At 40.4% G+C, this 14,405-nt stretch overlaps 1 protein-coding gene across 9 annotated transcripts in view; it reads left to right on the top strand.

Moving 5' to 3' along the window:
- GOLGA1 (golgin A1) overlaps positions 1-14,405 on the top strand; it is a 40,661-nt gene that overhangs the window by 6,034 nt on the left and 20,222 nt on the right. For 8 of the 9 annotated variants that reach the window (XR_009447708.1, XM_059657995.1, XM_059657991.1 and 5 more), the window contains 9 exons: positions 199-289; positions 2,749-2,823; positions 3,758-3,855; positions 6,676-6,708; positions 8,693-8,821; positions 9,127-9,296; positions 9,805-9,916; positions 10,633-10,758; positions 12,966-13,061. Coding sequence is in view for 8 of the 9 variants with exons in the window: in XM_059657995.1 (XP_059513978.1) it covers positions 199-289; positions 2,749-2,823; positions 3,758-3,855; positions 6,676-6,708; positions 8,693-8,821; positions 9,127-9,296; positions 9,805-9,916; positions 10,633-10,758; positions 12,966-13,061 (930 nt within the window). In the remaining variant the exon portion in view is untranslated. The remainder of the gene's footprint in view (positions 1-198; positions 290-2,748; positions 2,824-3,757; positions 3,856-6,675; positions 6,709-8,692; positions 8,822-9,126; positions 9,297-9,804; positions 9,917-10,632; positions 10,759-12,965; positions 13,062-14,405) is intronic. The other variant, XM_059657998.1, reaches the window with a different exon arrangement.

Below are 14,405 nucleotides of genomic sequence, written 5' to 3'. Positions count from 1 at the left end.
CGTCTCCTTTGTACTGTAGGTGGATATAGTGTTGCTTCTGCTTTATAGGTTGATGAGCTAGGATCCATGTAAGTTAAGCTTTTCAGTGATCACAAAGTGTAACCAAACTTAAAATAAGTCGTTGCTTTCTGGTTCAGTACTGTGGTCTCACACTTCCAAAAACCCGTGTATGAATACTACTTGTGTCTATCTCAACAGGCTTCCGATGGAAGCAGTTCCAGAGAAGATCTTTCGTCTCAGCTTTTGAGAAGGAATGAACAGATACGGAAATTAGAGGCCAGACTTTCTGGTATGTCTAAGAACTCATGAAAAACAAACAAAGGCAATTTTCCTTCCCTGACCCTCTCTCCTTATAAAATAGCTATATAGTATAATCTTACAGTTATTTTTATGTATTTTGCTTTTCTTAGTAAAGAAATGAGAAATTTATACCCCCTTTCTTCCTTCTTTTGTTAGTATACCAAATAGTGTAAATTCATAACTGAGTTTTTTTTTTTTTTTTAATATATTTTATTGATTTTTTACAGAGAGGAAGGGAGAGAGATAGAGAGTCAGAAACATCGATGAGAGAGAAACATCGATCAGCTGCCTCCTGCACATCTCCCACTGGGGATATGCCCGCAACCCAGGTACATGCCCTTGACCGGAATCGAACCTGGGACCCCTCAGTCCGCAGGCCGACGCTCTATCCACTGAGCCAAACCGGTTTCGGCCATAACTGAGTTTTAAACTTTAAAAAGCACACAAAACTTACGTTTTCTGCTCCTGAGGTTTCCAGCCATGGATATAAAAGGTATTAAAAGTGTATGTAAAATAGACTTGACTGTCTTCTTTAGCCATTAGCATAGCTTGCTTTCTGATGGAGAGGGATAGAGGATACCATTTACAGGGAATGACCAACACTTGTTGGATTCTTCAACACCAGAGGGATTTGGTGCTCTGTTGCCACTTGCTACAGCTACATATCACCTATGTAAGTGTTATTCTGGTCTGGGCCACATTTCAATAGTATTTCTAACTTCAGCATCTTTATAGAAGTAGTAACGCTTGCTGTGTTTTTTTGTGTGCACTTGACAATTTACACAACTCCCATTAAATCCGTTGCCTGAGCAGGTCATGTTTGTGATAGAGTGTGAGTTCTTATTTTGTTTCTGCCAGTGGACGCATTTTGAAAGCTTCATCCTGTGAAGTGGTTAGTGGTTTCTGTGTTTCTTTTTGTCCATTGGCCTTATGCCCATTTTATTGGAGTGAAAGCAGTAGACTGCAAAATTCCCCAAATTTTATGTGACATCTGTGTGTTTGTTCAGTTATCAAAGGTCCATAATGTAGCTCCCAACTTCTAGTTAGTTTATTATCAGTTTGTCCTCACTGTAGCTTTATTAGACATAGCAAGGTTAAGGTCGCACAAGTAGTAGGTGGTAGAGCTGGGATCCAAATCCAGATTTGCTTGATTGGGATCCCAGTCTATACTCTTTTTTTAAAAAATACATTTTTATTGATTTCAGAGAGGATGGGAAAGGGAGAGAGAGATAGAAACATCAATGATGAGAGAGAATCTTTGATTGACTGCCTGCTGCATGCCCCACACTGGGGATTGAGCCCGCAACCCAGGCTTATGCCCTGACTGGGAATCGAATTGTGATTTCCTGGTTCATAAGTTGATGCTCGACCACTGAGCCGTGCCGGCTGGGCTAGAGTCCATACTCTTAATTACAGTCTGCTTTAAACTCAGTTGTTACTGTCCTCTTACCCTCTAGTGTAAATAGTTTCAGTAACACAGGTGAAATAACTGCACATTTGTTTAATGTTGTGGGGAAACTATAAAATGACATGTACCCTCCCTAATGTAGAAGGGAGAATAGTTTGAGCTTGACTTAGGTTAGAGAGGAAGGGACAGGGGAGAGAACTGACATTTACTGAGCTCACATATGTCCTGGGTATTTTCCGACAGGCTCAGTATGAATAATAACAATAGCAGCTCCCTTTTATTGAACACTGTGTGCTAGGTGCATGAGGCATATAAAATGGTTTATTATCTAATGCATCCTTTGAGGTAGGTACTCTTAATATCATCATTTAATAAATGAAGAAACTAATACTTAGGATCAATCATTTGCTTAAGGACTGACAGAGTTGGGATTTGAATTAAAGCCTGTCTACTTTTCCACTATACCATACTATCTTCTTTGGCCACTCAGGTAATTAATTCTGACTTTCACCTTTAAAATGGCATAGGCAGCTTCAGTTCCTGTGTGGAAAGGAAGCTGACTTTTTTAGAAAATGAAGCATTTTCACTGTGAAGGCAATACTGTGGTAAGGTGTCTGCTAGTGCCCTAACCACTGTTACTTAGTCGTACGGACTGCGCGCTATTTAGGGAGTTCCCTTTGATCTATCCTGCTAAGACTGGAAGGGGAAGTGAAAACTGAGATTTGAAATTAAGTAATGAGATGATACTGGTTTTCATAGCAGGGCATTTCTGATGACCAATCCAGGCCCAATTCTTGTTTTTTTTATCAAGTCTAAACAAAGCTGCCTATTTGTATTCTCCATTTACACCTTGGATAGTTTGTACTACCTGTTTGCCTGTCTTGTTCATTGTTATTGGGAGGCTGTCTGCCTATCTATCCTTACCAGGAATCATTTTCAAGCTGAAAAAATCATCATCATTTCATTCATTTTTTGTTTAATTAACTTCCTTTCCTGATGTTTGTCCATTCCTGGTATGTGCGTCACCCTCCTCACCCAAGACTATGCTGAACAGGTCCGAAACTTGCAGAAGATAAAAGAGAAGCTTGAAATTGCATTAGAAAAACACCAGGATTGTACGTATTTTTTTTTTCCTGTTTTTCCCCCCCAATATTTTTAGGGTTTAGTTTTTTTAAATGAAACAATTGTGTATGGTTAAATTTTTAACTTTGTCACAGCTCAAATCTTTGTTTTATGAGTAGTATCCAGTATTCTTAATTAGGTTGATATAACATTTGTTTGATATTTAGTAACATACAACTCGTATTTATGGGCATGTTGCCTTACGGGCATGTTTCTTAGAAGGAAGCTGTGTCCATCCAGTTGACCAGTTTATTGGCAAAATCTAGTTCCTGGCCCTGGGATCTAAATCAGGAGACTCGGTTCTAGCCATAGCTGCATTCCTTCTGTGTTCAGAAACTGGGGGAAATCTCTAGCTGTCATCACTCCTCCTCCAACAATAGAATATATATTTTGTTTATTCTACCCTGAATCATATGGTATTCTTTGGTCCAATCAAAGAAAATGCTAACGGAAGTAGAAAGTTATTTTCAGTTGATATATACTAAAAAATTTTTCTTAAAGGGAAACAAAGTGAAATATTTTTGTGTGTTGCTTTGTTTTGATTTTTGTTTTTCTTTTTAATTCTATAAATTGTTAGTAGCCATCACTTAGCAACAGCATTGGTGTTTTCTTGCACCTTACCTAACTCAGTCAGTGTTCGTTCATTATACCATTTAAAAAGTTACCTTTTGGCATCTCCCTAAATGTATATACTTGATTATTACAAAAAAACAAAAACAACAGGAAACAAACAAAAATGGTAGTCTATTACTAAGGCCAAACGATTCTGGGAAAGTTGAGATGGATCAGGTTTTTCTCAGTCTCATAATTCATTTATGTGACCTTGGCCTTTTTGTTAGGTGACAATTGTAAAGTAATCACATGGGTTATTTGTGATGCTGTTTCTGAAATGTTTCCATATCTCAAATAAAGCCTCTTTGTTAACAGCTGCCATGCGGAAATTTCAAGAGCAGAATGAGACATTCCAAGCCAACAGAGCCAAAATGGCAGAAGAACAGGCTTTGGCATTAGCCAGAAAGGACCAGGTATTTTATATTTGATATTGCCCAAGACTGGCAAAAGATTTCATTTGGGACATGATTTTTTAAAATCATGACTTAAACCTGGTAGAAAATATTTACAACCTAGGAGAAAAGAAATGCTATACTATACAGGGTGAGGCAAAAGTAGGTTTATAGTTGTGAGTTCATGAAACAGTTTCTTGTATTATTACTTATTATTGTTTTATTTTCCATACAAACAACTGTAGGTCTACTTTTGCCCCACCCTGTATGTTTTTTGAGATTTCATTTGGCCTCAGGGTGGGATATTATCAAGAAACTTTACAGTTATAATCATGAAGTATGTCCAGAATGTGGACATACTTATCATTCTGCAACTGTGTAGCTTTGTAAAATGGAGAGGGGAAATTGTGTGTCCATAGTCTGGTAGCGAGCCCAAGACAAGGAAAAAGATCTCTGTCCTCTCAAAGCCACATCCAAACATTTGCCTTTGATAATGGAGAAGATGGTATCAAGCTAGCCATCATCCACGATGTACGTAGTTCTTAAAATCGTTGTTCCCAAATTTCTTCAGCTTCAGCTAGCTAGACAGAAGGGAATTCCTATAATCTCATTAGAATCATCCATTGAAAGATGCTGAATGAATAATAATAAAGGAAAATAATGCTGTATATTTTGTGCAATGGCATTTTAAATTTAAGATAAGCACCAAGATATTATAATGATAATCCTGATTTTTTTAAGATGGGGGTCAATTTATTATGTTGCATTTAAACAATGTATAGCCCTAGCCGGTTTTGCTCAGTGGCTAGAACATCGGCCCATACACCGAAAGGTCTCGGGTTCGCTTCTTGGTCAAGGGCAACGTACCTTTGTTGCAGACTCAGTCCTCCTGCGTACCCTCAGTTAGGGGCGTGCGGGAGACAACCAATTAATGTGTCTCGCTCTCTCTCCCGTTGCCAGGAGCCGGTCCATGCTTGCTGTTTCAAGGGACCTGGCATATATGGCATACTGTTCTTAATATGTTTGCTCACCTTCTTGGCGCTGTGTTTTAACCAAGGTCACCTCTCCGAGAAAGGTTGTTTCCCCAGGTAGGGATTTTCCCCTGAAGTTAGGGAGGGAATAAAACCTCTCAACTAAGTGCCAGGCGGGTAATTAATCACTTTAACTACGAACAATCATGCTTAAGCTACATAATCTTTACTCCCTGGAATGGAGATAAGAAACGCACTAACCTTTGGAATAGAGATTGATAGGATTGAATCAACTGGTATAAATACAGATGTAACAAGACAGCAAGAGACAGAATTTAGAAGACAGAACTTAGGAGACAGGACTTAGAAGAGAGAACCTACACAGAACCTACAGACAGAAGAACTTCGCTGGAGAGAACATGGCAAAAGATCCTGGACTGAACCTGACTACAGAAATTGGCAAGAGAACCTGACTAGAACCTGGTGACTGAACCTGGCTGGAGAACCTGGACAGAACCTGGCTGGAGATCCTAACCAGAACCTCTCTGGAGATCCAGACCAGAACTTGGCTGGAGATCCGGGCTAGAAATCCTGGCTAGGCTGCTGATCAACTGAACACTGTCTCCGTGTCCTTCCTTCTTCGCCGACTCCGTCCACACCTTTGGGGACCCCTGGACCTGCTGGGGCTGGACCCCGGCACCCCGTCTCCCTCCCTTCCACCTCTAAAAAAAATCAATGGACAAATATTCTCGGATGAAGATTTAAAATGTGTGTGTGTGTGTGTGTGTGTGTGTGTGTGTGTGTGTGTGTGTGTGTGTATGTATCTCCTTGGGTGAGAATTAACAAAAAACAAAACAAAACAGAAAATGTATAATTTACCTACAGTAGGTGGGGTGGTTGGTTGGTTGGTTGGTTTTAAAGTTTGTATTTGTCTTCTAGGACATTACTAACCAGAAAAAAAATTATTCACCAATACTGTACTTAGTGGCTAACTATGATGGTATGAGTTTATTAAGAAATCTAAAATTGGTAGATTCTGATTGTAGGCACTTGGGATATGGCCTTTCGTACCAGTGGATATTTTTCCCCCTGTTCAGTGATTTGTGAATAATGGACATAATTCCTTTTCCATGAACTTATACCAGATGCATAAAGCATATTGGTAAAATCAAGATGAGAAGGAAAATAAGACCTTCTCCTTTAGTAAATTAATTTCTAAACATCAATTACAAAGTTACTAACTCAGCTGGTCCCAGCTACTCATCCCAAGAAGTTATAATAGTAATCATGGAAAACCAGTCAGGAGTGAGCTGAAAAGCTGCATACAAGCAGCACAGATAGTTTTGTTTGGGTGCTCTACTTAGTAAAAATCTGCAGGCTTATATTTGTATTCTAAAGTTTTATAAAAAGTTCATTTTCTTCTTTTTAGGACTCTTAGCTTGCTTGCTTCTTTTTTTTTAATCCTCACCCAAGGATATTTTTCCATTGATTTTTAGAAAGAGTGGAAGAGAGAGGGAAAGACAGAGAGAAACACCGATGTGAGAGAAACACATCAGTTGGTTGCCTCTTACACACACCCTGACCAGGCCCTGGCCAGGGAGGATCCCGCAACCTGGGCATGTGCCCTTGACCGGAATCAAACCCGGGACCCTTTGGTCTGCAGGCCGATACTCTATACACAGCCAAACCAGCTAGGGTCTGACTTTCTTAATATTAAGACAACTTCATGTGTTTGTTTGTTTGTTTTTTAATTCGTTGTTTTGTTTGTTTGGTGGGTTGCTTTGGGGGTGGGGTAGGTTGTTTTCTGAAAATCTTGATATTATTGATACTCTTCCCTAGAAACTGTACTTTTTTTGTTCTTTTGCCTTAGGAATGGTCACAGAAAGTGGAGCAGCTTGAAAAGGTTAGTTCATCTTTAATTTTGTCTCATTTCGGCTGTGGGCCTCTCCTGCGGAACTTAGAACATGGTTTCTGCGGTGCCCAGTGCACTGATAGCGCCACCTCTTGGAAGCAGGGCTCTGGGTGACTGCACAGGGACGTGAGAAACTCAGGTCCTACCCGTGTTGGTGGGCACACCCCGCCCAGTACACTCTCCTCCCCTCAGCTTTCTCCGTGCGTGAAGGCTGATGGGACCGGCACCAGTCCGGCTCCATGGCCCTTTTGCTTCTGATTGGGTTCCGCCAGTGGGGACACTAACAGAACTATGTGTGGAGGAAGAGTGTGGTCAGAGTGTTCATTTCCCCAACCTTCTCCATGTGGGAAACCTTTGGATTCGTTGTATCCCATGGCCAAAGGTCACAGCTTTAGTTGGATCTTTGGTTTACCCTCTTGACAAAGTTTCTTTCTCTAGGTTTCTTGTAACCTCTTCATCCCTTTGTCCCTTCATGTCCATCTGTTACTAACACATTTTCTCTTTTGGATTTTGTAACTCTGCCCACAGCTTTGAAAAGTCCCTTTATTAAACTCTTCTCAAAATACCTAACCTGAATCTGCCATCTGTCTCCTGCTGGGGCCCTAACTGACACTGTGGTAGCATTAGGAACACTTGGAGGAGACAGTAAAAGGAGTGCATTTCTCCAAGCTCAGCATTGAGCAGATAGGAGAACTTCTTGGCTAGACACAGATGAGGAAAATTGATTATTCCAGCACCATAGCTTTCTGACACTGTGTAGATGCTTAAGTAATGCATTCCTGGCTCCCTAACATGAACAATAAGATGAAATTTTAAGCCTACAATTAGAAAAACATTTTAATTTAAAATAATCAATAGTCAACACCCTCAGCCTGAATTATATGTTGCTACTTTATTCACTCCTTGTTTTCATTGAGTACTCCTAAGTTACTCTTCATGGTAGAAAAATTATTTCTTAGATTGATAGGCTGCTGGTTTGATTCCAGGTCAGAGCACATGCCCAGGTTGCGGGCTTGATCCCTAGTAGGGGTTGTGCAGGAGGCAGCGAATGAATGCTTCATTTTCACATCTGAGTTTCTCTTTCTCTCTTCCTTTCCCTTCCTCTCTCTCTCTCTATAATATATATATATATATAAATTTGTTTTTTTAAGAAAAAAAGTTCTAAGCATGGCATTGATGGTCTTAAACATGGTGGTATAGATTAGGTCAAAGTTTTCTTATCATAAGAAACTTAAGATTGTAGCAGTTGAAATTCTCATTGGACTATTTTTTTGTCTTTTAAAATTATGGAAAAGGGGGATCCATATATGACTGAACTAAATAAAACCTTCAGTTCACTAAGGAGATTGTCTCTCTTCACCCCTCTCCATTCAAAGGAGGGATTGGGAAGTATTTTAGACAGGGAAAAACTAGAGACACCTAGGTCTTCGAAGCCACTGTGATTTTTGGAAATGTTATTTTTATAGACTGTTTTAATTTCTTTTCAATCAAGAATTGGAAACTGCAACAGCAGGGTTTGTCCTTAAGAGAATCCATCTTGAGAAGCTATGGTTTACTAAATTGTAATCTGCTGACATTGGTCATGTCTAATTTTTGTTGACTTGCTCATTGAAATCTGTTCTACTTAAATGCATCCAGTTTTGTAAAGGCATTCAATCTCTTACTCCAGTTATTAATGCTATTCAGCCAGTTGAGCCTGTCACTGAGAATAAACATGTAAAATGGATACCTGGAATTGTTAATCAAACTTAAGATTTTAAAGTGTTAAGCAATTGTTCTTATTGCCCTTATTCGCAACTGTCATTTAAAACATTTTTTAACTTAAAGAATTAATGCCATAATGATCATATTACTGTAAAGCTTCCTATTATCAATGTTTTCTTGTCTACTGACAAGAGACTTTTATTAAGAATTCTGCTTACATAATATGATTTTAATGTCTTAGTTGCCTGAGTTGATATCTTCTTCCAAATAGGAGAAAAGGTTTCTGACAGCTCAGTTACAGGAAATGAAGAACCAGAGTTTGAATCTTTTCCAAAGGAGAGATGAAATGGATGAATTAGAGGGGTTCCAGCAGCAGGAACTAAGTAAAGTAAAACACATGGTGCGCATTTTTGTTTTAGTAGCTAAATGCTTGAATAGATTGTTCATTATTCTGATTTTGCTTGTCATCACCCTCTAAGTGCTGACAAACATACCCTAGTAGTCTTTGATATTAATTACATGTTTTTCAATTTATTAAAGTGGAAAAGTTCTTTTTCATTTTCTTTTCTTTCTTTTTCACTACTGGGCATATAAGGCCACTTAGAAGCTCACAGAAATGTTATGAAAGTTTAGCTTATTGGTCCAGATTTTTTTTAAAGTTATATTTCTTAGTAGTGGCTCAATGAAACTTTATCTTTGTGTCAGCTTTTAAAAAAAGAAGAAAGTCTGGGGAAAATGGAGCAAGAGTTGGAGGCACGAACCAGAGAACTTAGTCGAACCCAGGAGGAGTTGATGACCTCCAATCAGATGTCTTCAGACTTGAGACAGAAGCTAGAAGAATTGCAGAGACACTGCTCAACGCTGGAAGAGCAGAGGTTCTTGCTTGGTCTGTGGGGCCCCTGGGAAGCGGTGTTAGTGTAGCTCTGGCTAGAACCTGCCCACCATTCCCCGTTATTCATTGCAATACTTTCTGATCTCAGTTCTGGCCAAGGCTTCTGGTCTTGTCCTTATCTACCTAGGGCTCAGGATCACCCCTCCAAAAAAACACACAAAACAAAACACACACACACACATCCTCATTCTCCTTCCGTTCCCTTCCCTATGCTCAGAGCCCCTCCAACTCTGCTGAGAAATTTAGTGTGTTTAGTTTGTAAGCTATTGAGAAACCACAGACCGAATATCTTGTTTAAATCTGGGTAGAATTTTTCTCTTTGGGCTTCTGCTTCAGAGAGAGCTAAGGAGAATCTCCGTTTTTTTTAATCTTCACATGGCAAATGTTTGCAGCCCTGACATATAAAGAAAACAGCTGTATTTTTCCTGTGGAAGAGAGTTTCTTAGATGAGTTATCCAAATTTATTCATTGTCTGCTTTCTTTCAATGAAGAGATCTTGTGACAGCTTCAACAACAAGTGCAGAAAATAAGATCACAGCCCTGGAGCAAAAGGAACAAGAGCTCCAAGCATTCATTCAGCAGCTTTCCATTGATTTGCAAAAGGTAAATAGAACAAAAAACAAAAATAAAAAACAAAAAGGTAAGTAAAGTTCTAGGAGGGGACCCAGGTTGGGGCTAAGGAATGAGATGCACAGCAACTCTCTGTGGTCCTTATGCTGCGAGCCAGGGTGAATATCATCATTTGTTTTACAAGTTCTGTCTTTGGCCTTAAGGCAGCTGACGGGCATCATCACTGCTTCATCCAGCCTCATGTTTCCAGGGGCGCTCTAGGTTATTGTAGGCTGGCTGGGAGCTTCTTGCCTGGGATTATCTCTGCTGGACTTGACATATGGGATAAAGATGTAGGTCCTGTTGGACTGTAGATTGATAGGATTAAACACATGCTTGATGAGAGTGTGAGGAGAAGCATTCATTTAGCTAGTAGATCACAATACAACTGAGATATTTTGAGGAGAAGCATCTTCCCAGGGTCCTGGCTAGATTCCACGGAGTAAGAGCATTGCTCTGTCCCAGGCTGTGGGATGCTTGGGGCAGGCATTTGCTTCTTGCTGCTGCATGAGGTCTGAACTGGATGCCAAAGTGGTGCTGGGTTCTGATTTTGTATCTTCTATGTCCCATTTTCAGGGAAGATTTTCTGGCAATATTTTCTTCTGGCATGCAGTTGAGAACAGAATTTCCGGGAAACGCAATGGTCCTCGGAACCAGAAGGGAGGGAGAGCGGATTTACGGTGCAATGTAATCTCTGTTTTCACCTGCAGGTCACTGCTGAAACTCAAGAGAAAGAAAAACTCATCACACATTTGCAGGAGAAAGTCACATCCTTGGAGAAGAGACTGGAGCAGAACTTATCAGGAGAAGAACATGTGCAGGAACTCCTGAAAGAGGTAATTAGCTCTCTCTGGGCCAGCCAATTTGGGTAAGGAGATTTCATAAAATCCTAGAGTTTCAGGTCCTGTGAGTTTGCAAAGAGCTTGGTGAGAAGAGTACTCTCTCCAACTTTTGATGGTCCTGCTTATAGCAGAGAGAGTTTCATGTCACCTTTGTGGGACATGTTTTCCTCAGGGAAAGCTTTACTCAGAGATGCCTGTGAACATTTAAATAGCATGCTGATCACCAATCAGCCCACCTAGGAATTTACTCCACCTGGACTGTCTTGTCTTATTGCTTTGCTCTCCTCCCTTTTGCACTTTCCATTGGCCAAGGAACCATCTGTTACCATCTGCCTTTGGCTTCAGCATAATTGCCTTGGGCAGCAAGTGGACTCTCCTTAGCTGAGAGGAGGCTATTGAGAAGACTTACCTTTTGCCCAGGTCAGTGATGTAGGTGAACTTGCTTTCTCATCAGGTCTGAGTTCATTGCCTATATTTCACTCCTTTTCCTCTTGTTTACCAGTGATTGACCTCACCATGACAAAGGTGACAAAGCCAAGGCCTTGGGCCTAGATTACACCCTCACTTTCTGTCTTTAGTTTCCACTACATACCTTTATCTCCACTGCCACTATAGCCTAGTCCATATTAGAAGTCTCCAGACTGGCCTACCCAGCATCAGTCTCTCCTCCTTCATCCTCTAACAAAGTTATTGCCAAACTAAACTTCCTAAACTTAAAGACCTTACACAATTCCCCTACAATCCACAGTGAGTATAATGTGGGTTCTAGAGTGTAAATTGATTTCTAGAACCAGACTAGGTTTGTATTTCACCTATTCTATTTATTGGTTTGTGACTTAAAGCTAACCATGTAATCTCTTTGTGTTTATTTTTCCTCTGTAAAATAGGGTTATTATTATACCAAATGCATAGAGTTGTTATTAGGATGAAATGAGTTACAATATGTGAAGTGGTTAGAATGAAGCTTAGAACATAGTAGGGTCTTGATATAATTCAGCTATCTTCTATATATATAAAAGCCTAATATGCAAAGTGTCTCCTTGGGAGTTTGACCGACCTGGAGTTTGATTGCTTGCTATGATGTGCACTGACAACCAGGGGGTGGCACAGAATGAAGGAATGCCCCAGCCAGCAGCCAGGGAAGGGAGGCCCCGGCCAGCAGCTGGCAGCCGCTAGGGACCCTACCCGTGCACAAATTTCATGCACAGATTTCGTGCACTGAGCCTCTAGGCTATGTATATAAAAGCCTAAGTGACTTTTCGACCCTTTGATCGTAGCTATGACTTGCACTGACCACCAGGGGGCAGACGCTCAATGCACAGGCATGGAAACAGAACAGACTGATGAATCTCAGAGGGAAGTCGGGGAGGGGAGAGGACGGGAAGAGATTAACCAAAGATCTTATATGCATACTAGAGGCCCCGTGCACTGATTCATGTACTGGTGTGGTCCCTTGGCCTGGCCTTCGGGGATTGGGCAGTCTGACATTCCCTGAGGGGTCCTGGATTGTGAGAGGGCGCAGGCCAGGCCAAGGGACCCCACTGGTGCATGAATCTGTGTACCAGGCTTCCGGTTAGTATAATAATCATTATTGTGCCACCATCATTATTATAATGTTTAGTGTGCATAATAGCTACTTGGGGAATTTGTTTAAAGTATATATCTCTGGCCCTACCATTGGAAATTCTGATTTCTGGAGTAATAGTCCTGGAGTAAAGCCTCAAGTTTAACACCCCCCAAGTAAGTTTTAATGCCAATGCTTAGACAACTCCACTTTGAAAAATATTGCCTTCAGAATTAAATTCAACCTCCTTTCTGCAGCATAAAAAGCTTCTCATGATCTTGCCCATTGCCTCACTTTCTAGTCTTGTTTCTTGACTTGAGCCCACCATCACTTTATCTTTTAGCATGTTGTAGCTTCCAAGGTCAAGCCTCCCATTTCCCTGAGGCCATGAGCATATCCTGCTCTGTACTCCTTCTTATGGGCACTATTGCATTCTATTATATAATTGTTTTGCCCTAGCCACAAGGTCAAAGGACTGTGTGAAATTTATCTGTGTTTACTTAATGATATGTGAATTTTATCTTAATGTATTTGTGTCCCTTGAGACTTACACAAATCATAGTTATGTTGTGGATATCAGTAAATATTTATTCAATGAAGAAGTGACTATTTTCTTTTACTCTTCTTCCACTTACAGAAAACAGTTGCTGAGCAGAATTTGGAGGATACCAGACAGCAGCTCTTGGCAGCCAGAAGCAGCCAGGCCAAGGCCATTGACATCCTGGAGACTCGGGTATTGACCTCACTGCCAGTGATCGCAGTGTCTGGGTGGTAATCTGGTTTGATGACTTGGTTGTGGCTGAGAATTCCCTTGGGTCAGAGGTTTTCTTTTGAAGGGACTGTTTTTTGGCTCTTACTTATTATTGAGTTGAGTTAGGCATTTTCTTCATTCTTGCCACATTATCGTCATTGTTCCACACAAAGTTGTCTTCTTGTTTGTTTGTTCTCTTTTCTCCCCATTTCTCTGCCTCCCAAAGGAAACCATTCTGACATGGTTAATAGAAATCCTTCTATTGTTGGGTTATCCTAAAACGTGTGGCATTGTTTTATGTGCTAATTTATGTAAATGATATAGCTATGCAGCTATGCAGTCTTCTCTCATAGCTTCAACTGCTCCATCTTCTGTCTGTGTCCACATCACTGTACTTACCTACTCTACTTTGTGGTTATCTACTAGATGATAGACATACAGGTTGCCTTCTTCCTGTGACCACAGATTACACTGCAGTGAACATCCTTATCCCTGTCACCTTAAAGAGGAGAGAGAATGCATATGACCTAATGTGACTAAATAGGGTAAGGATGTTCCCAGCAGGGCTGCTCCTGTCTCTAGTCCCCCAGCATGCCCGGGGTTTCCTGTATCTGAAGGCTTTTACAGGCATTTCTCAGCATTTTCTTTTTCTTTGTTTTTTTTTTTTTCTTTTTTGCCAGATTAAGGAGTATGAAGTGGTGGGAGGGGCAGAGGATCTTTGTGGGGCCTCCTTAATGATTGCCCTAATCCCATTCTCAAGGGCTCTACCCTTATGACCTAAGCACATCCCAAAGGCCCCACATCATGATCTCAGCATATGAATTTGGGAGAGGGGACACAGACTTTCAAACCATAGCAATTTAGCTCATTTTGTAAATCTTATTTCTTTTTTTTTTTTAATATATTTTATTGATTTTTTACAGAGAGGAAGGGAAAGAGATAGAGAGTTAGAAACATCGATGGGAGAGAAACATCAATCAGCCGCCTCCTGCACATCTCCCACTGGGGATGTACCCGCAACCCAGGCACATGCCCTTGACCGGAATCGAACCCGGGACCCCTCAGTCCGCAGGCCGACGCTCTATCCACTGAGCCAAACTGGTTTCGGCAATCTTATTTCTTGATAAACATATTTTAAGGTATATTTTTCTCTAAATACAGTTTTGTTTGTTTTATTATAATTCCATTTATTTATTTATTTAATTTTTAATTGAGGTTTTTTTTTTGTTTTGTTTTGGTTTGGGTTTTTTTTAGAGAGAAACATCGATTTGTTCCCCACTTATGCACTCATTGGTTGATTTTTTTTTTTTTATGTTTGGTTTTTTG

Source organism: Myotis daubentonii, chromosome 11 (assembly GCF_963259705.1).
Source record: "Myotis daubentonii chromosome 11, mMyoDau2.1, whole genome shotgun sequence".
Lineage (NCBI taxonomy): Eukaryota > Metazoa > Chordata > Mammalia > Chiroptera > Vespertilionidae > Myotis > Myotis daubentonii.
The sequence above is the reverse complement of the archived record's forward strand: the minus strand, read 5'-3'. Positions and strand labels throughout refer to the sequence as shown.